The following is a 25,955-nucleotide window of genomic DNA, read 5'->3' on the forward strand; positions in this document are numbered from 1 at the left end:
CCTTTTGTGTCTTGTTCAGTCACTTCTCCTTTATAGTAAATGTGATTCTTATCTTCTCTTTGTCATCTCTTTTTCTCTCTTTTGCACACCAACACACGTCTCATTTCTTGGACACTTCTTACCTGTAGCTCTCTTTGACCAAGCCTAGCTATTTGTTGGTCTTCTCTGGGGGAAAGCACAGTGGAATCAATAATCAAGCTTTGCAAGCTGTGATGGTAGGGATAAAGTTTAGGAATCTTGTTTTATGTTTGGTTTTGTTGGGGGTTATTCTTTCTTTTCTTTTTTTTCTACTTTGTTTCTCTTTGGTGACACTTCAGTGTAGTGACAAAAGTTGTACCTTTAAATGTGTACAGAAATTCTAAATATGAAATTTTACAGAGAATAAACATCCATTTTTAAAAATTATTTGGGTGTGACATCAAAGCGCAATGTGCAGACTTTACTAAATAAAGATTATTTATTAATATGCAGTATACATTTTGTATGGCGTGATTTGTTTGGTTTTTCTGGTTTTCCTCGCATGGTTACACTAACCGCGTGAGATTTCAAGAATTAAAGTAAAAACTTTGATTTGCAGGAAATACATGAAAGCAACATACCTTTGTTGTTGTTCTCGTAATGCCCGGCGGGGGGCGGCATTTAACCACAAGGGGAAAAAAGTATAGGCCCCAGGGCTGAAAAAGAAAGTGGGAGGTGATGTGAACCAAACATTTACTCACGCCTGGACTTTTCATATTTCGGCCAGAGGAGCGCGTGGATTCGGGTTTACGCGCACTGGTTACTGCTGTCCTGGATGCTTCAGACTGATACAAGAGCCTGAACCTACTACAGCCTTAATTTTGAACCTATCGCACATAATAGCTGCAGTCCCAGCTGTAGGAGCTTGAACTAAGCAGGTAGAGGTGCAGCATAGGGGCGGCTGTTTTGTGTAGCTACAGTGCCGGTGGCGAGATGGAGCGGTGGAAAGGCAGAGTGGCCCTGGTGACCGGCGCCTCGGTGGGAATCGGAGCCGCTGTAGCCCGGGCACTGGTCCAGCAAGGCATGAGGGTTGTTGGTTGTGCCAGGAATGTCGACAAAATAGAGGTGGGTGGTTTTAATGAAAAATATAAATTAATGCTGTGAAACAAGTCGGTTCGACTCAAAGGAGAAGCTAGCTCTGTATAAAGCAACAACAAAGTAGCTACAGCTAGCTAACATCAATTTCAGCTAAAAACCTTTAGCCCCAGTATCACAGCCAGTTAAATCGATATTATTTATTTGGTCAATTTAAACACACGGTTTTATAACAGATTGTGCCGAAATTCAAATTAAAAAGGTCAAACGGTCGTAAGAGGTGTAAATAATAGCTAAATTCCGACTAGCTAATGTTGCCAATTATCCATATTACTGCTGGGACATTGTTGTACTTTGGACTTCCACTCAGAGAAAGTACCACCCATTAAATCAGAAGGCAGTGATGCTCCTATACCTGCACCCCCACCCACCACATAGCCAGCCACACCCCTAATTCATTACGTTTTCTATTATTCGTTTCCCTTTCTCTTGGTTAATCTTCCCCAGCGACGTCAGTCAGAAGCTTTATTGCATTTAAGTAAGATATACTAGTTAACTGACTATTGTGTGGGACAGAGCCCACAGCAAGAAAAGCACTGATTCAAAAACAAACAAACAAACAAATGACACATATTTTCTTCTTACATAGCCAGAAATAGATTTTTACAATCTTATTAACCGCCTGATACATTCAAAGGCCCAAATGTTATTAAACGTTAATTTTACATAGATTACATAGATAACAGTGTAATAAGCCTAATGTAATAAGCATTTTTTCAGTCAAACATGAATAACAAGTAAATCCAAAACATAGAAACCACCAGCTTTACACCCCTCAAGTTGTTGTAAAATGTGTGTGCAAGTATTATCTCTACTTGTTTAGTTCATTTTAATTTAGCTCATTAGATTATGTTAAACAATATAATAATCAAAATGCATGGAAAATGACAATGTTATCAAAAAATAAATTCTGGAAAAGTTCCACTGAAACTTTTGTTTTGGTCCGTCTGGATGCACACACATTTTGCTTAATTACTGGTATCACAGAGGGCTTACATAAACCCCATTATAATAGTAAAAGACTCATCCAGTTACTATTTAAGTCCCCCTCTCATAACTGAAGGTAATTAGTGTTGTGAGTGATTATGTTTGAACTGACATTAACTCTTTGAACTGTGGATTTGATTCAAAAAATATTTCAGTGGTTGACAGAGGAACAGGCAGAAACTCTTTATAGTACTGGAGTAACACCCACGCTTCCCCAGAGTTAGGTGTTATAGGCCCTGTCCCACTAACTTTTGCTTAACTGTAAGGCGGTGCACCCTGCTTAACCTGTTGGCCAATTATTAAGCTTCACGTCTTGTCAGCCCAGAGATTCCAGTGCTGTGTTGCAGAACGCCTACTGCATTCACACATCGCCACCTTTGAGACAGCCAATGTGTTGTATTTGTTAACTCTGTCATATGTGTATATAAAAGGTGTTGTACTGTATGTATCCTTTAAGTATGTCAGTATTTGGATTCTTAACATTTTCCTTCCTTCTCATGCTTTAACATCAGTCAATTCCAGTAAATTAAATATTGCTATGCAACATTCCTTTCATCCATTGATGAAAATGAATTAAACTGAATGACTTTTAATGCAACTTTCAAAGATGAGAACTTTTCTGGCCTTCTCGGTTGCTTCTAACAGCACATTGTAAAGAACTTGGGTTAAAGTTTCAGTGAAAACTTAAAGATGTAACAGTTGCGCTCACTCATCAGTAACTCAGTGCTTGTCTTCTCCTCCCAGCGCCAAAATGTTATTAATCACTGATGTTAATCATCAGTTTAACTGATGCTTCCAGCACAACCAAGGTTCAAACATGTAAGAACAACTTAAACCAGTACCGATGCGGGCTTAGGTAGTATTTTTTGCTAGTGGCAACATTAGTGAGAGAGCAAGCAAGCATGCAAGTTTAGGTTAGCCAGCTAGCTGCTACGTTGAATATCAAGTAATTTCTCCACTTTAGTACATAAACAACCAAGTGGCATTTTAGCCATCAGGGTGAAAGCTACAGTCAGCATCACTGGAACTTGTTTGTTTTTTGCAATCACATCCAAGGTTGAGCTCTCGATGTGCTGGCTAATGCTAGCTTGCCCGGTGTAGATCTTAGCTATCCAACATGAATCAGGTTGTCATAATTATACTTAATTGCTGGTCTCTTTATACAGCATACAGTACATGAAATCATGTGTTATAATAATATATGACAGTGTTATGCGTTTCTCATTGCTGTTTTATGCTAATGCTAGCTCACACATGGTGTGAGCACGAGCTGCATGCAAACACAAGAAACTGTTATTGTTATCAATCAACGGATTGATAACAATGATTGAGTTCCTTTAAACAAAGAGATAAGAGATAAGAATGTGCCTTTTTTTTAATAACCAGGTTTGGTACATCTTACTACGACTGACTTTTTATGTTGAGGGCAAAGGCTTCCCAGTTCAACCTATATTTCTCAGTAAGGGGTCACTCACATGTTTCCTTGTTACATCACACACAATAAAGTGCAGTATCCTGTGGTGAAAGATCTACATTAATTCCTAACTTTGCATCAGCCTTTTTACCATAAGGCCAAACTCTTTGCTCAACAGAATTGTGGCCATTACAGCAGTTTCTGCATCTCCACAGTTTGCATTAACAGTTTGCATTTCACTAACCTTTACAGGATTATTGTCGCAACATGGGTATTAGGAACTCCAAATGCCGTGTTGTTGTGAAAGCGTGAATTACAAGGAGACAAGTTGGTGTTTTCGGTCTTTTTTCATTGTTTGTGTTTGTGACTCCAAATTGCCCATAGGTGTGATTGTGAATGGTTGTCTTTCTCTTTGTCCAGAGACCTGTCCAGGGTGTACACTGCCTCTCGCCCTATGGTAGCTGGGATAGGCCAACCCCCCCTAAATTGATTTGCATTGCTTTTAAGTTACTTTTTTTAAAACTGCAGTTATTGCTCAAAAATATCAGCTGATTCTGAGGGGGTCAGGTAGAAGGCACTCATTGGTTTGTCCAAGCGACCAAGCATTGAAGCACTTTTTTGTGATTTATAGTACATAGATACAAGATTCAGCTAATAGTTGTGTTTATGAGGGTGTGAAGAATGAAAGGTTTCTGTCAGATTAAGGCAGAACCATCACTCGTACAAGACTTTAGAGTGTGTGTGTGTGAGTTGCAGGACAAAGACAGTATTGTACTCTCCCTGCTGTGTAAACTGGGCTCTTGCTGTAGAGCTGGTATGCTGCTAGTGGGAAATGCAATGTATCACAAAGCAATTGTTCTTGAAGTCATCTCAGTTTTTTATTCCTTTTACTCTGGGAAATAATGTTGCTATTGTTAGTGTTTTTAACAGCTGCATTATCCCTCGTGTTAGATGAGCTAAAACAATGAGTAAAGTGAGAAGATTTTTTTTGTTTTCTGGGTAAAGAAAACTCTGAGAAAGTGGAGTGGAGAGTAGTGGCAGCACTATTGGTTTGTTGTCTGTGAAACTATAGTGTAGGCAGTAGGGGAGCTGCAAGCTAGAGGGAGACATGTGGTCACCATGGGCTTTGTGCAGGAATGGAGACAGCATCCAAGTAGAGGAAACACGGCTTCTCATTTATTCCTTTGAAATCTTGTAAGACCAGTGGGAGAAGCTTTTATTTTGTTTGAAGAAGGCTCTTGTAAAACGTGTCCATGTGTTTTTTGAAGATGCTAAACCTTTAGAAATGGCGTTCTTGCAATCTTATCTCTAGTGTGCCGATCCCAGAAAGTTGATTCTGTCCGTGTGAATATTGTGTTTTCAATACATGTTTCTCCCACTGAAAACAACATCCAGAAGTACAGAATCAAATTTGTCGGATTTCTTTACCTAGACAAATTGAGTGTGCATCAAGATACTCTACTATACAGAGTTTTATTTTATTAGGTGACTTTATATTTATTAGTTAAACTTAGTTTTGTAAGTTAAATGTTTTGGTAACTTTTGGAGCATGCTAGCTGCAAGTATATGAAAGTGATGTGACTTGCTGTGTGGTAATTGTAGTAAAGTCAGTCTCAGAAGTCTCTGTTTTAATCTCAGTGGGTAAAATGTTTGTGATAGATTTGTCTGTTAATTATCACTAATTACCAGGTAACTGTGTCTGTGTCTGTTTCCCCATACACTGTTAACGTGACTTCTTAAACAAAACTTTTTTCACTTGGCATCCAATTTTCTCATAAATCTGTCTACTTACATAGTGTGCCCAGAATGCAATCCTAGAAACCAGTAAATGACATCATGATAGTAATGTCTGCCTCTTACATAGTCATTGGTCTTAATCCACACTAATTCCAGAAAGAACATTTGTCTGGTCTCTCAGACTGCTAGCTTACTTGTGTTTCCTGTCCTATTAAAAAAGTAGAATGGGAGACAGCCTTCAGATTTAAGCCCCTCTTCTGTGGAACCAGCTCCCAGTTTGGATTCAGGAGACAGACACCCTCTCTAAAAAAAAATCCTGTCCTGTCTAGCCTTAAAGTTTTCCTTTTTGACAAAGCATATTTTTAGCACTGAATCAGGTGACCCTGAATCTTCCCTTAGTTATGCAACAGTAGGCCTTCCCATGAGGCAAGTGTTTCTTCTTCACTTACCTACTTTGCATTTAATCATTAGTTGTCATTAAAATACTGACTCTTGTAACTTTTGGCCCGTCTCCCTCCCCTCACTCCCAAGCTGTCATGGCAGATGGCTGCCGCTTCCTGGGCCTGGTTCTGTCTGAGGTTTTTTTCCTGTTAAAAGGGAGCTTTTCCTTGCCACTGTCACCAAATGCTTGCTTATAAGGGGTTCTTTGATTGTAGGTTTCCTCTGTATTATATTAGTCTTTAACTTGCAATATAAACTACCTTGTAGCGACTGTTGCTGTGATTTTGCACTATATAAATGAATTGAGTTGAATTGAATTCTTTATTTATATATAAAAATATATATTTGTCTGTACACAGGTCCATTTGAAGCAGATGAAATCAAACCCAGACATCCAGTCTGCTTTTGAAGCGTTGGACAAGTGAAGCGCATGTCAAAAATCAAAGCTTTGGCAGCTGCAGTTTTAGATCAGATAAATTTAGCAAACATCATTTGCGGCTTCTAGTGCTGAACAGACTGATGGAGGGTTTTGTTTGCAATAGATGCCACAGGGATTCTGCCTAAAGTATGCCCAAAGGAGATAATCTAAGATGAAAAAAAAATCAGCTCAGCAAAAGAAAACATTCTGGGATTAGAATACTGAGAATATGAAATATGAAAGGCAGATTATGTGTATTTCCTCATCGAGACTGTCAGTGGAGATAATAGCTCTTGAATAAAGTGCTTTTTATTCATTTTTTAAGACTTCGTCCCTGTGATCCAGCTCACTTTATTCAATGGGCTAATAACAAACAGACGTCTGACTCACCGCTTGTTGCACACAGTAGCCTCTGGCACGGGCATCTTTTATGTGCGTGAGTAAATCCTAATTTAAAACTCAAAGCTCTTGGCGGGTGAGCCTGAAGTTTAATTTCAGGCACTGGCTGACCTGCTTCAGCATCATGCTTATTCTGAAGGAGGTAAAAGGTGCTCAGTCATGCTTCTAAAGCTGAGGTGGCACAGTAATAAAGCAATCTACGTCTCTGTTTGCAAATCTGAAGCTGTCTTGACCACCTCCTCTAGGTCGTGTCTGAGCAAACTGTGCTGTTGTTTCACAGTGAATAGATTTTACTGCAGAAAGGATTTGAAGTGGGTCAGGTCAAACAGCTTTACCTATTTGTCTAAAATCTTCTGCCTCACTTTGCATTTTGGCCCTGTTTTAGTACAAATTCTTTCTTTCTTTTAGGACAAACCACATAGTTAAATAGCTGTTTGAACGTTTTCTCCAAAGCTCCCATTTGTAGCAGTATAGTACTAATATATTTGCTGCTATCTCTCCTTCCACATATCCTTTTTTCCCCCTCATATCAAATTTCTCTTGAGCTCATCAGGTTACCTCACAGCTCCTTCAGCTTGCTTTTGTCTTACCCATGCAGAAAGCCTTTCCACTGACTGCACGCTTTCCACTTGAGCTGTGAGCTGACAGAGACGTATACCTAATTAATAAACTGTGTTTCCATGGATTCAGTCCCCAGCCCCTATCCCTCCTGAGAGGAGCAACATTGACATAGGCACAAAAAATAAGAGCATTTTCTCAAATAGGAAAGCAGCAGTCCGAACTGCATGTACTGTAGATGCAGATTTTTGACACTGATACAAATCAATTTCTACTCTCTTACTGTAGTCAGAAGTAATCATTTGTTTGAAACTTAATTTTCACTTATTGCATACTGGCAGGCTTTTGTACAGCCTGTGAGAGGAAAGCAAGAGACATTTATAACTCTAATACATTATTAAAGCATTACTGAAACACAAGCAGTATTCCTGCATTTTTTAATTAAAAGCAACCTTCTTTTCACTGCTCTGTATAGATTTTTGAAAGCTCTAAATGGTCTTAATTGCTTCACCATTAGTTGGATATGAAGAAGTTGGAAGTCTGATAGATTGAGGCAGCTCAGTGACCCCTACGGGCCTTTCTCCCTGCACCACCGCTGTGCTGTCCTGTCTGTGCTTATCATCCTTCCAGGTGTGAAGTTTAATGGCACTGACATTCTCTCCCCGGGTTTCCTGCTGTGATAGGTGGAGCTCTTCCTGTCCTATCCTGTTCTGTCCTGTCAAAGATTTGCTGGAATCCAGTTATCTTCCTTTTTGCATGTATGATATGTGAAATTGTGTGCGACAAAATATGAAGTGCAGAAGGACTGAAATGTCTTGAACGCTGTAGCAGCAGGTCAGGATCTTTGAATAGAGGAGTTTTATGGTGCTATGTACTCCAAATCAGCGACGAGTTCACCAAGTTCCAGCCTTTTTTTGAGGCTGTGGGGTGGGGGCGGGGTGAAGGAATGCAAATTGGATTGTTTTCACTTCATCAGCAGCCAAACTGGATTTGTAATTGGGTGTTTGTCTGATATTGGAGACATTTTATGGCTACTCTAGACTCACATGTTAAATAGGCCAGGCTGGCCCACTTTGAAAGTTTTTGTGTTGGATCAACTCTCCAGTGTGTGTGTGTGTGGGGGGGGGGTGTTTTGTTTTTTGTTGTCTCCTCTGGGCTCAAGTCATCAACAAACTTTGCATGCGTAGTGATGTGGTTCATAGCCAGCATCAGGGTGCATGCGTAGTGATGTGGTTCATAGCCAGCATCAGGGTGCATGCGTAGTGATGTGGTTCATAGCCAGCATCAGGGTGGCAGTGAGCGCAAAGTTGCCGTAACGACAGCCACAATCAGGTGCACAAACAACCCATCACATGAGCTGGTAAACCAATGTGATGCATGGAAGCTTCACCCCCTCAGCATGTTTCAACTACAAACAGAAGAACTGGAGAGCCATTTTTTAAAAATCATATGATGCCCTTGTGAATGTAAGAATAAAGGCTGGATTTTGTAGTTATTTGTTATTGACACATAGTTGAAAAGTTTCCCCATCAAACTGTTTTCACAGGCTAAAAGACGTGCATCTACCTTCACTTGGGCATTATCACTTGGTTTTTCCAAAGTAAAATGTAACCACACTGGTTGCACCAGTTTGTTACACTACACCTGTCTGCCTGCGGCACCTTTAGCATGTCAGAGTTATAAAAGCATTTCTTTGGAGCCAGTTACATATACCTGGTCATGCACATGTAATCATTGATTTTAGATTTCCATGCTAGTGTGTTTGAAATCAAAGTCAGTGTGCACACTGTGTGCACACTGTGACATTTTTGTCAAAGCGCTGGGAGGCATTTTCGCCTTCTTCTTGATCCCTTGTTGCTGGGAACTCCCCAGTGTGTTGGTGACTTACTAAGAAAGGCTGTAATTATTTTCCGTATCTCCTTGTCTTGATTAGAGTGTTCTATGAGAAAAGCAGTATAAAACCACCCTGTTCAACCTTTAGACCTTTTAGTGGCAGCATGAACACAAGATAATTGCACAACCGTCCTTCCTACCCTACTGCAATCCTATTATACAGCCTACTTTCACCCTTGACCCCGCAGTCAAACTGTGAATGACACTTGAGTGCATTTTCATGTCACAGAATGATAGTTGAGCTGTAGAGTGAATGACACAGCTTAGCAAACTTAAGTGTCTTAGCCCGATCTGTGGCTACAAGTTTTTTTAAATTATTTTTTAACATATCCATATGTTATTTTGGTTCTTTGTTTTGTGATTGCCCTGACTTTTTGTTGAAGCTTGCACTTGCGATCTTGTGCTTGTATTCTTCTGCCTTCCTGTAAAGCATACTGAAAACTGAGTGTGTTTTGATAAGCTTTATGCAGCCTGCTTCAGGATGCATTTTCTCTTTCTCCCTCCTTCTGTTTCACTTTCTGCCTGCCAACACGCTCTCCCTCCCTCCTCCTGAACACTTTTTGTAATCACTGGACAACAGCCCCTGTAATGAGGATGAAAATGCATCGTGACAGGCTAAATTGTTTTGTGTGTCACCCAGGTACTTAAAAGACTGGACAGGAAGGATGAAGAGGGGAGGGATCACTGACTGAATTATGGCTGCATTACATCTTTTGATTTTCTTTTTTTCTTTAGCCACCTACCAGACGAGCCACAGTGCCCTATAACACAATCCCTCCCTTTTTTTTTCTTTTTACAAGAGAACTGAGTCAGCCTGAGACTAATCTAATTTTTCAGCTCTCTCAGCTCATGGCTGCTGCCTTGTGCTATTGATCTGGCTCACCACTTATAGCTTCTCTGCCTTCAGCACATTGGCATCTTTATTTTTATCTCTTCTAAGCTGCTTTGCTGGTGTGTTTTACACCAGTTCCACATGAGTGAGTGAATGATTGATAAACGTGGTGTGGAACAATGATGGCCCTTCCTTGCTTTGACGACCAGCCTCCTGCAGGGCGTACAGGCCGCGAATGTGACTATTACATGTACATGAGACTGCTGCAGGGCACTTTGTAAATACATTACTCTAATAGTCTGTTATATCATATTATGTTGTTTGAATTATTTCACCTCCTGTGTTATCAGTTACTTTACTACTATTTGATAGGCTTTTACAAGACAGTCTAGTCTCAACAGCAATTTTCTTGGCTGACTTAGATTTCCCCAAAGCGTGACAGGCTGGTAAAGATTCTTTTTTTTTATGTCCAGTTTACTTTTCTACTTTTCTTCTCTGCAAATTGATATTTTCATATAAACCCAATTACAAAAAAGTTGGAATACAATAAAAAGCAAGTCTCATACCAAGACTTCTTTCCTCATACCGAGGCTGCTGGCTTGTGGCTGGCTCCGATGTCCATGTTCAGCTCGGTGAAGATGATTTAGGTATCGGATTAGATTTGTTATTACAAACGTTTTTGTGGTGGTCCCCCCATGGTTTACTTTCCCAAACCTGGTGTCTTCACTCAAGTGAAGAGCTTCCACACTAACAACAGGTTGGTGCATGGCTGTGACCGTGCAAGTGATTATTTGCCTGTGCTGTTGTGTGTGTATATGTTGTGCATGCCTGAAACATACACTCATAATTAAACATCTATGAGATTGACCAGCTAAGTCAGTCCCTGACCAGTTGGTTGGTAGATCTCTTGTAAAAGCGTTTACATTTTGTGAATCTTGTCCAAAGAAACATACCATCCCCAGGACACCTTGGGGGCAAGGTGTCCTGGGGGACACTGTGTTTTGCTATTTAACATCACTGCTGGTTGTCATTGTCTTAGGGCTTTTCTAGCCTGTATCTTTAAACTCCTGAGACCCGAACTCTTCCACGACATGCATTTTTAATTTCTCTTTATATTTGGGCATATTGGGGCCCAATGAATGTAAAAACAAAGAATTACCAGATTTTTTCTTTTTTTACCTTATTTTTGTTTTTAAGAAAAATAAGAGCCACATATGATGATATTCGTTTCAAATTTTGATAGAACAGTGGCAGTATAATGTCCTCGTAAGTGGATATCAGGCCCATGTAAAGCAAAATTGAGTATTTTAGTCTAAATAACCCAAAATGTGATGTCCACATATGTGGACGCCAGGTCCTAGGAGGTTAAAGTTCTGTTTCACAATACGCCAAAACATATTTCATTGGTTTAGTTTGGATGGTGATGAATGAATCTTGGATTTTCCAACTATGCTGCTGTTGTGTTTTCAGACCTGGCTGCTTATCTGCAGGACAGCATGCTCTATTGCTGTTGGTGTGGCCTGTATGAGGTCTGGTACTAACTACAGTGGTGCATCTGGTGCCAGAACACACCTACATACACAAACACACAGAGATTCACAGCCTGAGACTTCCTGTCGTTGGACCGAGATCACACCCGGTTTGTTCTGCTGCTCCCGCTTCAGCCACAGTAACACAACTAATTCCCCCTCTCTAACAAAAGACTGGCCCTGCTTCCCCTTTACGTTAAACTCCACAGAGCCTCTCCAGCAGGCTCTCTGCCTGCTCATTCGTGCCTGAGGGCCAGTCTCTAAACGGACTCAGGCAAGTGTGAAGTAAAGAGGGCTGGTCTAAAGGCAGCTCAGATAATTGACTTATTGTAGTGAAACAGACCGCACTTCACAGCTTACCACAGGTAATGTGCATAAAGGGAGCAGTTCACCTGTCTACAGCACGAGCAAAAGAGTTGCTTGTAGTGTTTTCAGCGGTTTAGCATTTTAACAGCTTTGTTCGGGTAATGCCTTCTTTCTGGATAATCCAAGTTAAACAGCTTAAAGGACGAGCAGGGAAATCTGCACGCTGCGACATGTAAGATGGGGGGCATTCTCTCTATTATACATTTTAGAGAAAAACGTCAAAATGATTCCTCAATCCAATATCGTCCTGATTATAAAAACAGGCTTTAACGAGTTCTCTAAAGGGGTGGCTGCAGAGGAATCATGTTCGGACTGTACTGTAGATCAGGTGCCACAATATAGTCATATAGACATTGTAGATAAAACAGTATGTGCTACGTTTGGTGAATGACAGCCAGCTCTGTTCTGCTGGTTTTAATCATTTATATTCTTACTACATCCTGCTGTGCCCTGATGTAGGTGCTTAACGTAACAACAGCTCATCACGAGTCATTTCTGTGACACGTTTGATCACATAAGGTTTTGTGAACTTTGAACTATGAGAAGATGTGTGTTTTATCTTTACAACATGCTCTGCTTGTAAAATGGGGTTCATTTGCAGGGGAAGGGAGGGACACGGAAGTGTGATTAGGTCTTTATTGGCTAATGATGTGTTTTGGGCAGGTAAACTCTCTTCTGAGTGTCGGGAGCGTTTGAATAAATCATCACTCTCTCAACATGTTGTGTGGCCGCTTGGCATTTTGGGTCTCTTATCTTTTCTCTGGTGCACAAGTTGGCATCTCTGCCAAGGCTATGATGGATTGCTTCTTGGCCAGCAGTACAAAGGGATTTACCTGTAAATAATCCCTTTTTGTTTTCTTATGTGGGATTGAGACCAAAACCAACATTTACTGTTGATTGTTCACATCAGTGAGTTCCTGTCATGGACACTACTACCCGAACACTACATGGACACTACACAATTGCTAACCAAGCTAGCTAGGATGGTTAGAGAAAGAGTATACCCTGGACAGGTTTCCAGTCTGTATTTTAGTGTATGTCATTTAGCACTTATTAGTAGATATACCTACTATATCTGTATGATAAACCTGTAACAGTTTATCAAGGTATCTTTCTAACCAAGCCAGCTAGCGTTGGTTAATAACTTGGCACTCCACCCTCTTGTTCAAATATGGTAATTCCTGGCTTCTGTGAGGTGACTCGCAGTGTTAGTCTTTTATATGCAGTCTATGACAAATTCTAACACCAGTGCAGTTTGAAACATTTTATCCTTGACATTATAGTGCTGTGCATCATTTTGGTGTTCCACCTGCCCCCCACACCCCTGCTGCCTCTGTCTTACTGGCACCCAGAGCAAGGCATCAGGTGACTGGCACAGCTGTGCCTAGCAGGGGGATCTGTGTCAGTTTGTATCGTACACCGATAGTGGTGGACGGCCAGCTGACCTGGTTAGAGTGCAGCCTGCTCGACCTGTAGTGAGCTCAGCCTGTCCGTATCAGTGCAAAGCTGGCGTCTTCTTATGAGGGGTCATGATTATGATTTTGGTCAAAAGTGGAATTTCGGTTAATATGCTTTTTATAATTGAGTGGGGGAATCATTGGGTGGTTTGACTGACATACTATCTAGTTTTTTGGTGCTGTGCTGTGTGTTCTCCACGCTCTCCTGAGTGGGTGGGTTGTTTGATGTAATTTTAATCGTGTTCTTGAAAGTTAATCCGTTGGTCATTAACAGCACTTGACAGTTTGTAGTGATTATTCTTTAACAAATATATCAGTGCAGTCAAACTGGGTGTGATTTATCTTTTTCAGAAGCTGGCAGCAGAATGTCAGAGTGCGGGCTACAGCGGCACGCTGATCCCTTACAAATGTGACCTGTCCAATGAAGAGGAGATCTTGTCCATGTTCTCAGCAATCAAGACACTGCACAAGGGCGTTGACGTATGCATCAACAATGCTGGACTGGCCCACAATGAGCCTTTGCTCAGTGGCAGGACAGAGGGCTGGAGGAACATGATCGATGTGAGTTGGATTGCTGACAATAATATTAACGCAAAAACGGGAAGGTTAGAGCTTCCCCTTATGTGATATTGATTACTACTGTTAAACAGTGAAGCAGAAGGAGGAGGTTGCTCACTATGAGTCCAAGTCTTGTTTTTGTGTTGTTCAGTGAGTAAAAGCACACATACACACTGCTCCTTCCCCTCACAAAGGCCGCTTCATTGGCTCTGGGGAGAGACTCTGGCACAGCAGAGGCCTGCTAATGAAAGCCAGCACTATGTCTCTTGTTGAGACTTTTGATTCATTGAGCTCTTGACCACTGGAGACCCCGCTGCACCCAACTCTCTGTCTCCAGAGTCCAGCATTTCTGGCTCTTGCTCATCTGTTGTCATGGCAGCCCACGTGAACGTGTACAGCAGTGTATTTTTAGCCTGTATTTAATCTGCACACTGACCTTGTTTGGTCACCTCCCCCTATCTTGCTTGCACACTCGTGGTAACCTGCTCTCTCTCTCAATGTCACCACGGAAGCAGTTTGGAGGCTACAAGCTGGACAGGAGCAGCAGGTTCAGATGGTTTAACACACTGACCCAGTGAACATTAGCCAGCTTTCATCATTGGAAATTATTTACAATAAAGTACAAGCAACTTTCACAAATGATTCTCATTTTCTGTCTTTTTTTTTCTTTTCTTTTTTTAAGTTGTAGTTGAATGGTTCATACACCGATGTGTGAATACATGCATACTGTAGGTTATTTTAAAGTTAAAGAAATGCGCTGTGTTCACCTCTGCTGCAGGTGAATGTCTTAGCCTTGTCCATCTGCACCCGTGAGGCATACAAATCAATGAAGGAGAGGAATGTGGACGATGGCCACATCATCAATATTAATAGGTAAGCTATACAAGGAACATAAAATTCTAGGAACAAATCTATAGATTAATGTGAAAATACCTCAGCCAGTTTGTTCTGGGTGATTTTAATCCTGCAGGCATTAAGTAAAGCCAATTTTAAGCCCCATCTGGCACATTTTGGATGTAGAGCAATGCAAAGAACACCCACATGTTGAACTGAAAACTGTTTATAGATTTGTTATATTAGCATTTATTTTTATCAATATAGGTTTTCTTAGAATTGCCTTAATTAAAAATGGGGATTTAAACTTTGACACAAATGTTGTTTAGAGCTATAGCTCTGTGAGTGTTTTAAGGCTATAGAGATATGTGATATTAAGTGATACAGAGTTTGAAATCTAATAATGCACTAGTTAAGTCATTTAAAAGAACACAGCAGGAAATTCAGAGGATTGGCTACTTGGTGTTGAATCAGCGTTGAGCTACAAAATGCAATTACCGGCTCATATATCTTTCTCGTCTTTCTCATTTTCTACAGTATGGGTGGGCACCGAGTGGTGCCAAGTGCCGATGAGCACTTCTACTGTGCCACTAAATATGCTGTGACTGCTCTGACTGAGGGAATACGGCAAGAGCTTCGAGAGGCAAACACCCACATCAGAGCCACAGTGAGTTAGTCGTTGCATTATAGTGCAAAGGTTTGTCTTTAGCCTGGTGAAACATGGGATCACATAAAATCCAGCAGTGTCCAACAGTGTGAAGAGGACTCCGAGCAGACAACACAGAAGTAGTCCAGCATAAAGTGGAAGTGTTAAGCCTAAAGAAATCTGATACTGTGTTGAATTCAGTTTGGATGAGTCTGTAATGTTTGTTAATAATAATGGATTGCATTTATATAGCGCTTTTCGAGACCCTCTTCCCCTATTCATTCACACACTGGTGGAGGCAAGCTACAGTTGTAGCCACAGCTGCCTTGGGGCAGACTGACAGAAGCGAGGCTGCCATATCCCACCATCAGCCCCTCTGGCCATCACCAGTAGGCGGTAGGTGAAGTGTCTTGCCCAAGGACACAATGACCGAGACTGGCTAAGCCGGGGCTCAAACCGGCAACCTTCCGATTACAAGACGAACTGCCAACTCCTGAGCCACGATCGCTCGCTGTTAAATGTACTCCCATGGAAACACTGAGGATGACGATGATGATGGGCTCGCTAGCCCACTTTCTCGTTAGTCTGCAAAATCGGGACGATTCCAGTCACAAATGCCTGGAAATGCTTGTAAAAATAAACTGAAGGTGTAACAATCATAATTTTGTTTTCTCTTCACTTCTATAAAATGCGTTTGAAAGCATGTTTTGAAGTTCAATCAGATACTTGATTTGACCCTGCTGTTCATTTTTAACTCACACATGTGTGTTTAATTATAAAGAGTCGTATTTATTGTATATGTGGTATCTTTAAAAGTTTTCATTTTGACGTCTTCATATTTGTAGACACCATGACCCTGTATGTAAAGAGCACATTTGTCATTCATTTTCTTGCCCGGCAGTGTATATCTCCTGGAATAGTGGAGACGGAGTTTGCCTTCCGACACCACAACAGCGATCCAGAAAAGGCAGCTTCAGTGTACGAGAGTATGAAAGTAAGGCTGTGCACATCACTGAAGTCAACGAATGTGAAATTATCAATCTGCTGTTGTGCTAATAAAACCTTTTCCCTCTGCTTTGCAGTGTTTGAAAGCAGAAGACATAGCCAGTGCAGTCACATTTGTCCTCAGCGCCCCTCCTCACGTCCAGGTATTTCTGTCTGTCTGGGACTGTTACAGTACTGACTTGTAGTTGAGTGGTAGCTGATTCCTGCATGTTTTCTATCTTCAGATCGGAGATGTGCAGATGAGGCCAGTAGAGCAGGTGTCATAGCAGCAGAAGAGTGAGCTGCAGGAGGAGCAGACAGACAGCACCACGGTGACTCCTTAGCAGCCTCTGCTGGGCAAAGATTGTGGGGGTGGGATGGTATTAAAAAATCAACTACAGCTGTGTCAGGTCTGCAGGGGCGGTGGTCAACAAAGGCAGAAGGCTTAAGGAAGCTGTGCAACAAAATGAAGGGCATGGACTTTGGAAAACACTACAAAAATACTACTGAGTGCAGCAAAGTGGCATGTGTGAATTGTTGGGCTCAGGGCTGAACTGAGCCAAATCCAGACTACAATAGGAACAAATAGAGAGAGAGTTGCTGCTGTGTTGTGTGGTCATCTGCTTGGCCATCACTTCAGAGGGAAGCGTATGCCATTGATTGCACGATTTTATTTCTTTTTCCATTTGTTTTTGGGGTTTTTTGTAGTTTATATGACATATCTTTTTGAAATGAAATTGAATTGGTAATTGCTGTTTATAAGAGACGAGTTTTTTTTTCATTTAATTTTTCTAATAAATATTTTAACTTTTGATTAGAGATAGATGTGGGCTCACATTAACTAAAAGCTAGACAAGGCTAAGTAAGTCATACCGACAGTAACCATAAGCAGTCTGTGCATCCTGCCACCCTTACTACCTTTATGTTTTCACAAACATATTTAACACATTCATTCCAAACACGTTCATATTCAGCATATTCCATTCATAAGGAGAGAAACCCTTTGTATGTGAAGCATAGGGGCATCTCCCTTTTTTGCCTGTATAACTTCAGATGTTCTGCACTTTGTATTCATTTCTGAGGAGTTACAAGAAGGACACACTGGAAAATTCTGTAGTGGAGGAAACTAACTCTGTGCACGTGTATTACTAGAACCATGTACCCTTCTGTTGGAACTTTCTCATTAAATGAATAAATAAAAAGTCGCCCATAAGTAGTTATGTTTCTGTTTTCTGTAATGTTGAAACTGCTTTTATTACACCTAACATATTGAATCATTTTTTATCATTGGTGTCCATTCACATATGAGTCTGCAATAATAAGCTGACAGTGGTTTAAGTTGATCACTAGAAAAATGTTACTATAAATACTGTAAATTTAAAATGACAGTACATTACAATGTAAGTATGGCTCATGTTTGAATTCATGTGGCCAAAAGATGGCACTGTTAGCAAAGTTTCCATAAACGAGGGTAGTGAAATGTGCGAAGTCTACTCCTTTGCCCTTTGGAGCTCTTTCACAAAGAAGTACACTGTACACCATATCGGCTATCACAATCATGTACATTCTTGTAACACGTGTTGGTTAAATTTGACCAGAAAATTGACAAAGATTGAAACCATAAATCTGTGATTAGTTAAAGCTTAACAGTAATCTGCCACTGTAGGTGGCCAGCTAAACATTGTGCAAAACACTGAGACATCAGAAGTACGTCTCAGCAGGATGCTTTTCAGGTAGATCGAAGCTGGGGCTGATGACAGCGATGGGTGGATTTCCACCTGGTCCTCCCCTCTCATAGTACGGCATGTTTGACTTTTCATTCAGCGCATACGGTGTGAGGGACAGCTTTAATTTCTGCACGAGAAATGTAGTAAAATTATTTCCACACAGCTTGATTATATAGGAACATGTGCATGAGTACTACACTATATTGCTAAAAGTATTTACTCATCTGACTTCAGACACATTTGAACCGAGTGACATCCCATTCTTAATCCATAGGGTTTAATGTAAAGATATAATAGCTTCAACTCTTCTGGAAAGGCTTTCTACAAGGAATGTTTATGGGAACTTTTTGGCCGTTCTTCCAGAAGCACATTTGTGAGGTCAGATGCTGATGATGGACGAGCAGGCCCAGCTGACAGTCTCCGCTCTAGTTTTCAATTTCAATGGTGTTCTATGAGGTCCGGACTCTGTGCAGGCCAGTCAAGTTCTCCCACACCAAACTCACTCATCCATGTCTTTATGGACCTTACTTTGTATATGCAGGCATGTTGGAACAGGAAGGGGCCATCCCTAAAACTGTGAGCATGAAATTGTCCAAAATGTCTTGGTATGCTGAAGCATTAAGAGTTCCTATCGCTGGAACTCGAGGGCCAAGCCCAACTCTTGAAAAGTACCCCACACAATAATCCACCAAACTGTATGCTTGGTGCAATGCAGTCAGACAAGTGGTGTGCTCCTGACTCTACAGAAAGTTGGTGACCTCTGTGAACTATGTGCCTTAGCGCATCCACTGACACCACTCTGTGAGTTTACACTGCCTACTACTTGTTGCTGTCGTTCCCAATTGCTTCCATTTTGTTGTAAGACCACTAACAGCTTTAAGACCGGACTCACTGCATAGGCGGCATCCTGTCACAGTACCACACTAGAATTCATGGTGCTCAGGGAGTGACCCATTCTTTCACAAATGTTCACAGAAGCAGCCTGCACACCTAGGTGTGTGATTGTATACACTTGTGGCCATGAAAGTGATTGGAAGACCTTAATTGAATTATTTGGATGGGCAGTGTTGGGGAGTAACGGAATACATGTACCGCCGTTACGTATTTAAAATACAAAATATGAGTAACTGTATTCCGTTACAGTTACCGTTTAAAAAGGTGGTATTTAGAATACAGTTACTTTGTTGAAATAAATGGATTACACAGCGGTACTTTCCTGTTTCATATTGTCGCGGGTTAGGACTGTTTGGGTTTTGTTTAACAGCTACGTTCTGTTGTTCCAGGCGGCAGCGTTGCGGTTGCCATGGTTACAGGGTGACGCTCTCGCTCTGCGTGTTTCCTGGGTGAGAGAGCGCTTTTTGTTGTTGTTGTTGTGCTAAGCTAATAGACAGAATGCAGAATGTAGCTTCCTTGGCAGTGTAGTCCGTGCTGCAGGGAGAATGGACTGCCATACTCGTTATGTGTCTGTGAGCGCAAGGTGGGAGAAAAAGGAGAGTCGAAAAGTACGAGTTGTTATGGAGCAAAAACAGGAGCTGGAAGCATGTAAATATAATAATAACCACTGCAGCCAAGAAGAGTGCCTGACGAGCCCAGTTGTAAGTAAGCTATTAAAACTCGACTGTACGCTTTGTTCGTGTTTTCCTCCGAAACAATAAGTTCCGTTCTCTCTGTCTCTCGCAAGCAGAGTTGACCCAGAACAAAAAAGTAAAGCTATTTTTCGGCTAGGAGCCCGACAAGGAACCATATTAGTCAGAGGTCCCTTTACTACGGTTCGGAGCCGCGGAAATTCAGTAATAGTAATAAATAACACAGCAATAGTACATTCACGTAGTTGTAAAATGCATGATAATATGTTAAGTAATCCAAAGTATTCAGATTACGTTACTCTCATTGAGTAACGTAACGGAATACGTTACAGAATACATTTTAGGGCATGTATTCTGTATTCTGTAATGGAATACATTTTAAAAGTAACCTTCCCAACACTGTGGATGGGTGAGTGAATACTTCTGGCAACATAGTGTCTATGTATATGATATGTATATCACCTCCATGATGGAGCCAGGCAGCACCCACAAAGTGTGAATGGCACCCAGAGGAATCCAGATGATGGAGGCCAAAGCAATGATCCAGCCGACCCCCTGAGCCCAGGGAGGGAAGACGTACTCCCCATAGCGGGCAGGTTTGAATTGAATGATGGAGAAAATCAGGATGACCTGTATCAAGGAGCAAACAATTTAAGTTTTAATTATTTCAGATGAAAATCTACATTATATTCATGTGAATAAAACAAATGCCCGTTAACATACAGTGATGAGCACAGGAGCAACTATAAGCCAACACAGTCTGAAGAAGATGTTTGCTTTGTGTCCATTCATCTCCTCCAGGTTGGCTGAAAGTCTTTTTACACCTGCAGACGGAGAAGTACTTTGGACCAACCTTTACTTGTCAATAAACATCTGTGCACATTTTATTTGCATGCTGGCAGATTAGTGACTCTAATCGCTGTTTGATTAGAGTGAAACTCGGATATTACACATGGCCATAAAATGTGTTAAGATACTGCCAAAAAAAGTGCTACATCATTCTAAATGTGCAAAGAATGAAACACATGTCTCTCACCATAAATCCAACAGGTGGCCATGACCTCAAAGAATGCCAGAAACATGATGGATACTATGGCAGTGTAATGATCCATCAGCTGGAAAACATAGATTCCCACCTGGACAAAGGCATACTCTTTAGGACAGCAAGGAAGGGAAAATGAGCACCCTTCAATTTCTTTTTTATTTGGTTCAAATTCAAGCAGGAAATACAGTTTGTACCTGCATGACACAAGGAATTCCAAAGAGGCAGGCTACGAAACAAACCGCAAGAACAAACAGTTCCTTTTTCTTGAAAATGTGAATCACGTCTTTATAGAATTGATCCATGAGGCTGGTGACCATCACTTCAACCATTGCAAACTGCAGTGTGGGAGTGGGACATAAGAATTTCATTATGAAACACTATGCAAACATGAATTCCCATCCTGAGGTTACCAGTAAAGTACCTCACTGTCCAGTCCGAGGCAAAGCAGCATAAAGAAGAACAACACTGCCCAGAGCTGAGCCACTGGCATGTTGGCAAAGGCTTGTGGGTAAACAACATAAACTAGTCCTGGACCTGTATAATAAGACACGTAAGATGTCAGAGCAGCATTTATAACTGAACAAGCAATTCTTCTTAATAACAGATGACTGTGACTTTATAAAAATATTTCAATCAAATTTGTGTTACTGTAACATTATTGTAATATTATTGTAACATATTGTCCAGATCAATAATCTGTAAAGACAAGACAATCCTTCTTCAGCTCCAACCCTACTTTATGTCCCCATTTACCTACACTGCTCAAAAATAATAATAATAAAAAATTTAAAAAAATCAATGAACACTTTTTAATCAGAGTACAGAATCATAGAATGTGGTTACTTAAACTTCTGAGAGATTATAATAAGTATCAGAAGGTTAATCAGTTTCAGCTGCTTTTGTATAACTGAAATTAACAACAGATGCACTACAGGGGCAACAATGAGAAAACCCCCCAAACAGGATGGTGTTACAGTTGGAGGCCACTGAGGTTTTTCTACCTCCTTATATTTTCTCACTGATTTTTTCCCCCTTTTTTTTATTTGGCTTGGGTCAGTGTCACTACTCGTTGCATGAGGCAATGCCTGCACCCTACTGAGGTGTCTGCTGCAGGACGGCACATCAATGCGTACCATTTCCAGCAGGTTTGCTGTGTTGTGTTAAATTCTGCCCTCTGTGGGTTGATAACTTTCCCTTCAACTCAACAATGTGGAATCCTTTCATTCCTAACACATTACCCAGTCCATATCAGTATCGATTTCTAGCATAATTTCTTCTTTTTTCACATTGAGATCGGATGTATTTTCATAGTGTTCCTTTCATTTTTTTGAGCAATGTATTTTCTTATCACTTATTCCCATCTGACATTAGGCAAAGTAGAGGATAGACCCTTTGAGAATAGACTCACTCACTAATTAAAAAAAAAAAAAATCACTCACAAACAGTCATCCCTTTTTTTTCTTACCATCCACTGCCAGATCACTGACAGGAATGCCTTGCAGGTATGACATGTACCCAAAGGCAGAGAAAATGACAAACCCTGCCAGGATGCTGGTTATGGAGTTGATAATAGATATGCTCAGTGTGTCCCTGTGGGGAGAGAAGACGTCTTTTAAATCACTAACAAGAAATCACAGCTATTTTCAAGAAATGGCGGTCAAACATTTACTTCAAAATGTTGTTGTTGAAGTCATTGTAGCTGGACATTGCCATGAGCGAGCCAAAACCAATCCCAATGGAGTTAAAGATTTGAGCTGCAGCATTCACCCACACCTGAAACACAGACCACTGCTAATCAGTGCCAACACAGATTATCAGTAATAACATGACTCTCCCCGCTGCTAGAACAGTTAGGGTACTCCTCCAAAGCTACTACTCATTTCTTCTCTTGTTTCTTACCTCTACTGAGAGCAGCTCATCCCACACAGGCACAATGAAGAACTTTATCCCCTCTAATGCTCCAGGAAGCTGTGCATTATTGATCAGCAGGGCAATCAGAATAACATACGGGAACAGGGCAGTGAAGTACACCACCTGCACACAGAAAACGTATATATGGTATTAACTGTGGTCCAGTGCTCCACTTTTTTCGAGACTGAAGAAGTCACTTGGATGAGTGACGAAACGTTTTTCCCACAAAACGCTACGTCCAGATGAACAGAATCAACTTTTGGAGATTTACTTTCCTGGATGATTGAGAATGCATCAAGATGTTCCACTTTCTTTCTTTCTTTCCTTATTTTTTTTTTTTTGCTTAGGTCTCAGTTTCTCTCTCACCTTGCCTGTTGATTTCACCCCCTTAAAGATGCAAAAGTAAATGAGGATCCAGGCCAGAATGAGAATGAGGAAAAGATCCCACCGGAGCACTCCTGTATCCTCTACTCCACTAGTCTGCTCTAGCATCTTATATCTGAAAGGTGCCACAGTAAAAGAAATTAGAAAAACATTAATATTCTGAGTGCCCAAAGGCATGCCTTAAAGCTAAACACATGGGCCAGATTCAAAAACACTGTCTGTCCTGTTGTGAAAAAACATTCAATCCAATCAGATGTCAGGAAGTCATTAAAATAGACCTTTTGACATATCTGATTCAGTGTTTGCAGTTTCTTGCTTTTTAACCATACAAGTTAATTTGATATCCACTATAAGTATGTATCTTCAGAACAGTTTTTTATTTCTCTACAAAAGGTAAAGATGTGCATTCATGTAGAAAATTCTACATTCAGAGGTTAAACAATATGGGTTTGATTTTCATGCATGTGAATATTTTTCCTACTTGTACGCTTTTATACTTTATCTCACAAGTTACTTTCCTGTAGAATGAGCAATACTGCATAGTGCAATTGACACACACATTCAATTCAGTTCCATTCACTTAACATGGACTCATCAGATGACCTAAGAGGAGGCACTTGGCAACAGTGGGAAAGAAAAACTCCCTGAACAAGGCTCAGGGAGGAGTGGCCATCTGCAACGACCGGTTGAGTTTGAGGGAAGGGAGACAGAACAGAAGAATCAGTGTAGAAGAGAGTCACAGTTTAACAATAAGTAATCATTAAATGAAGGATGGTGTATAAACGCACAATGAGTGAGTGAAGAAGAAACATTTAGTGCACCATGGAAAGCCAATAGCAACCTAGGCGTATTGTAGCATAGGTAAGGGAGGGTGCAGGGTCACCTGATCCAGCCATAAGTATAAATTTTATCAATATGGAAAATTTTAATCTTAATCTTAAAACACACTGACATCAGACATGAACCTTCAAATTAAAACAGGAAACAAGAAACAATTTACAAAGATGCAGACTTGACACTGAACTAAATCTAGAATAACAATCAAAATAGAACCAGAACATGAATCTTAATACAGAAATATACCAAAATATAAGAAACTGAAAAAGCTGTGTCAAAATGACCCAGATCCGTGACATAAGCAAGGAGCCAGTGAAGAGAAGCCAATACAGGAGAAATGTGTTCTCTGTTTCTAGTTTTTGTTAGCTGCAGGATTTTGGATCATACATTTAATAAATGGTTGACAAACGCATGGAAATTAAAGGATTGAAGTAACTTGAACCCACATTCCTTTCCTACACTAATCCATTAACTGGAGTGAAATGAGTTAATGAGTTTATAAGTAATCTGAAAATGTGAGGTCTTAATCTGCTGTTTACTGCAAGATTTTCACTGTGAGTAAGTTCTTTCTGAGAATCTTTCCCTTGCTAAAACTAGAAAGTGAAACAGATCAAAGCCAATAAAGGTGACATGTGTCTTAAGATTTATCACACTTCAGTAAAATATTCTATCAGTTTGCTCATTTCTTATCTGTGACCTTCACTTTGATAGCTCTCACGTGACTCTGATAGGTTGTACATCCAGTTACAGTTGTTGTTGTATCAAGTTTTTTTTTGTTTCACCTCTGACATAATCTCCAGAAGTTACCTTGTGTAACCAGTTCAGTCTTTTTAAAAATTACTTTAATTTTATAATGCTGCTCAAACTCATTATTTAGTTGGATTTAATAATCTGCAGAAATAGTGATCACATCCAATGAAACATACTTGAAGAACTCTTGGCTAGCTGTGGAGGAGTAGCTGCTGTTGGTAGCGTGATTGGTGCAGTTAGGTGTGTTCCAAGTATTGTTGCAGTTTTGCCATGGTAGTGGTGCCTGGAAGGAGCTGAAGAGGTAATAGAGAGCCCAGGTGATGACGACATTGTAGTAGATACACATAATGAAGGAGATGGCCACCGATGCAATTCCCACTCCTGAGGTCAGATAAAACATGCATCAAAATAAATTTCTCCGCTATACATTTTTAACACTGGACACCAAAATTTAGTCAAAGCACCTTTTAACAGTGGGCAGACAGTAGCCAGAGCAAGTACAGGACCTCTCCTTGTGTACTGCCCCACAGTCAGCTCCATGTAAAGCAGAGGGATGCCCAACACCACCAGCATGAGCAGGTATGGCACCAGAAAGGCACCTGCCAAGAAGTAATAGTGAGTTAAGCACATTTTCAGAAAGAAGGCCAAGACTGTGGTAGTTTTATGACATCATTTAAACTTTAACTTTAGCACACATGAATTACTGTCAGGCAAAGTTTGACCCCATACAAATATTAACAATTCTGCAAAATTTGCACGTATAAAGCCAGATTATAGTATGGGTTTATGAAGCGCCATGCCTCATGTGAGAGTCACACCAAAATCCTCTTAAAAACAACAACAAAACGAAAATTAAATTAAAAAAATAGTTTGAAATCACATTCACTAACAACACAACGCATACAATCAACCTTTGGACCCCATTTTTAGTCCTGTGTGTGCAGGGATTACAGAGGGCGGCACATTACCACAGTTCTGTTCGAAGATGTAACAAATGTTTGATTTCTCACCTCCTCCACTCCGGTAGCAAAGATAGGGGAACCTCCAGACATTGCCCAGACCTACAGCACAGCCAATGCCGGCCAAAGTGAACTCTATCTGTCTGCTCCACGTTGGCCTGGTGGGCTCTTGATCTGCGTCTGCTCCTTGTATCAACATTGTTGCTCTCCTGGGCCTAAACTCCATGGACAGCTGAGCAGGATTTAATTGTCTCTGGGTGATATAACCTCCCTTCATTAATGATTAGCTTAGCAGAAACACAGTGTATAAAAGCTCAGAGGGCTCAGAAAGAGAGGAAAGTTTGACATTTGTTAATAGGTGCATGCTTTGATTGACTGTAAAATAGAAACAGAGGTAAAAAAAAATGCAGAATTTTATTTTCAAAACTGAACTACCTGAAAAACACCTAGCCAGCCAATGTATACAAATAAATCTAACTCTTATTTATGGATGCAGATAATTGTGAGCGATCGTGGCTCAAGAGTTGGGAGTTCGCCTTGTAATTGGAAGGTTGCCGGTTCAAGTCCCGGCTTGGACAGTCTCGGTCGTT

The 25,955-nt window shown here is 40.7% G+C and overlaps 2 protein-coding genes across 2 annotated transcripts; one reads left to right on the top strand and one right to left on the bottom strand.

The window, feature by feature from the left end:
- Positions 1 to 736: 736 nt before the first annotated feature.
- On the top strand, positions 737 to 17,382 carry dhrs11a (dehydrogenase/reductase 11a). Its single transcript, XM_085174339.1, has 7 exons — positions 737 to 1,083; positions 13,496 to 13,705; positions 14,481 to 14,575; positions 15,074 to 15,203; positions 16,084 to 16,176; positions 16,265 to 16,330; positions 16,412 to 17,382. The coding sequence occupies exons 1-7, from the start codon at positions 952 to 954 to the stop codon at positions 16,451 to 16,453; spliced, it is 768 nt and encodes a 255-aa protein (XP_085030465.1). The 5' UTR covers positions 737 to 951; the 3' UTR covers positions 16,454 to 17,382.
- On the bottom strand, positions 16,822 to 25,609 carry LOC146509518 (sodium- and chloride-dependent GABA transporter ine). The gene is made up of 13 exons (XM_085174337.1): positions 25,417 to 25,609; positions 24,871 to 25,005; positions 24,583 to 24,787; positions 22,802 to 22,934; positions 22,424 to 22,558; positions 22,194 to 22,297; positions 21,990 to 22,114; positions 20,946 to 21,058; positions 20,719 to 20,859; positions 20,516 to 20,615; positions 20,203 to 20,303; positions 19,942 to 20,109; positions 16,822 to 18,020 (listed from the first exon to the last, which is right to left on the bottom strand). Exons 1-13 carry the CDS (start codon positions 25,589 to 25,591, stop codon positions 17,868 to 17,870), a joined length of 1,788 nt encoding a protein of 595 aa, XP_085030463.1. The 5' UTR covers positions 25,592 to 25,609; the 3' UTR covers positions 16,822 to 17,867.
- Between the last annotated feature and the right edge of the window lie 346 nt (positions 25,610 to 25,955).

The sequence above is a fragment of the Neolamprologus multifasciatus genome, chromosome 10 (assembly GCF_963576455.1).
Source record: "Neolamprologus multifasciatus chromosome 10, fNeoMul1.2, whole genome shotgun sequence".
NCBI lineage: Eukaryota > Metazoa > Chordata > Actinopteri > Cichliformes > Cichlidae > Neolamprologus > Neolamprologus multifasciatus.

What these genes read in the sequence shown, in the direction of transcription:
- dhrs11a (XM_085174339.1), top strand. Translation starts at nt 952, where the DNA reads ATGGAGCGGTGGAAAGGCAGAGTGGCCCTGGTGACCGGCGCCTCGGTG. An exon ending in GGAATGTCGACAAAATAGAG is followed by an intron (nt 1,084 to 13,495) that starts GTGGGTGGTTTT and finishes TATCTTTTTCAG; the next exon opens with AAGCTGGCAGCAGAATGTCA. An exon ending in GCGCCCCTCCTCACGTCCAG is followed by an intron (nt 16,331 to 16,411) that starts GTATTTCTGTCT and finishes TTCTATCTTCAG; the next exon opens with ATCGGAGATGTGCAGATGAG.
- LOC146509518 (XM_085174337.1), bottom strand. Translation starts at nt 25,591, where the DNA reads ATGGAGTTTAGGCCCAGGAGAGCAACAATGTTGATACAAGGAGCAGAC. An exon ending in GAATTCCTTGTGTCATGCAG is followed by an intron (nt 20,616 to 20,718) that starts GTACAAACTGTA and finishes GCCTTTGTCCAG; the next exon opens with GTGGGAATCTATGTTTTCCA. An exon ending in TGCCTGGCTCCATCATGGAG is followed by an intron (nt 18,021 to 19,941) that starts GTGATATACATA and finishes TTTCTCGTGCAG; the next exon opens with AAATTAAAGCTGTCCCTCAC.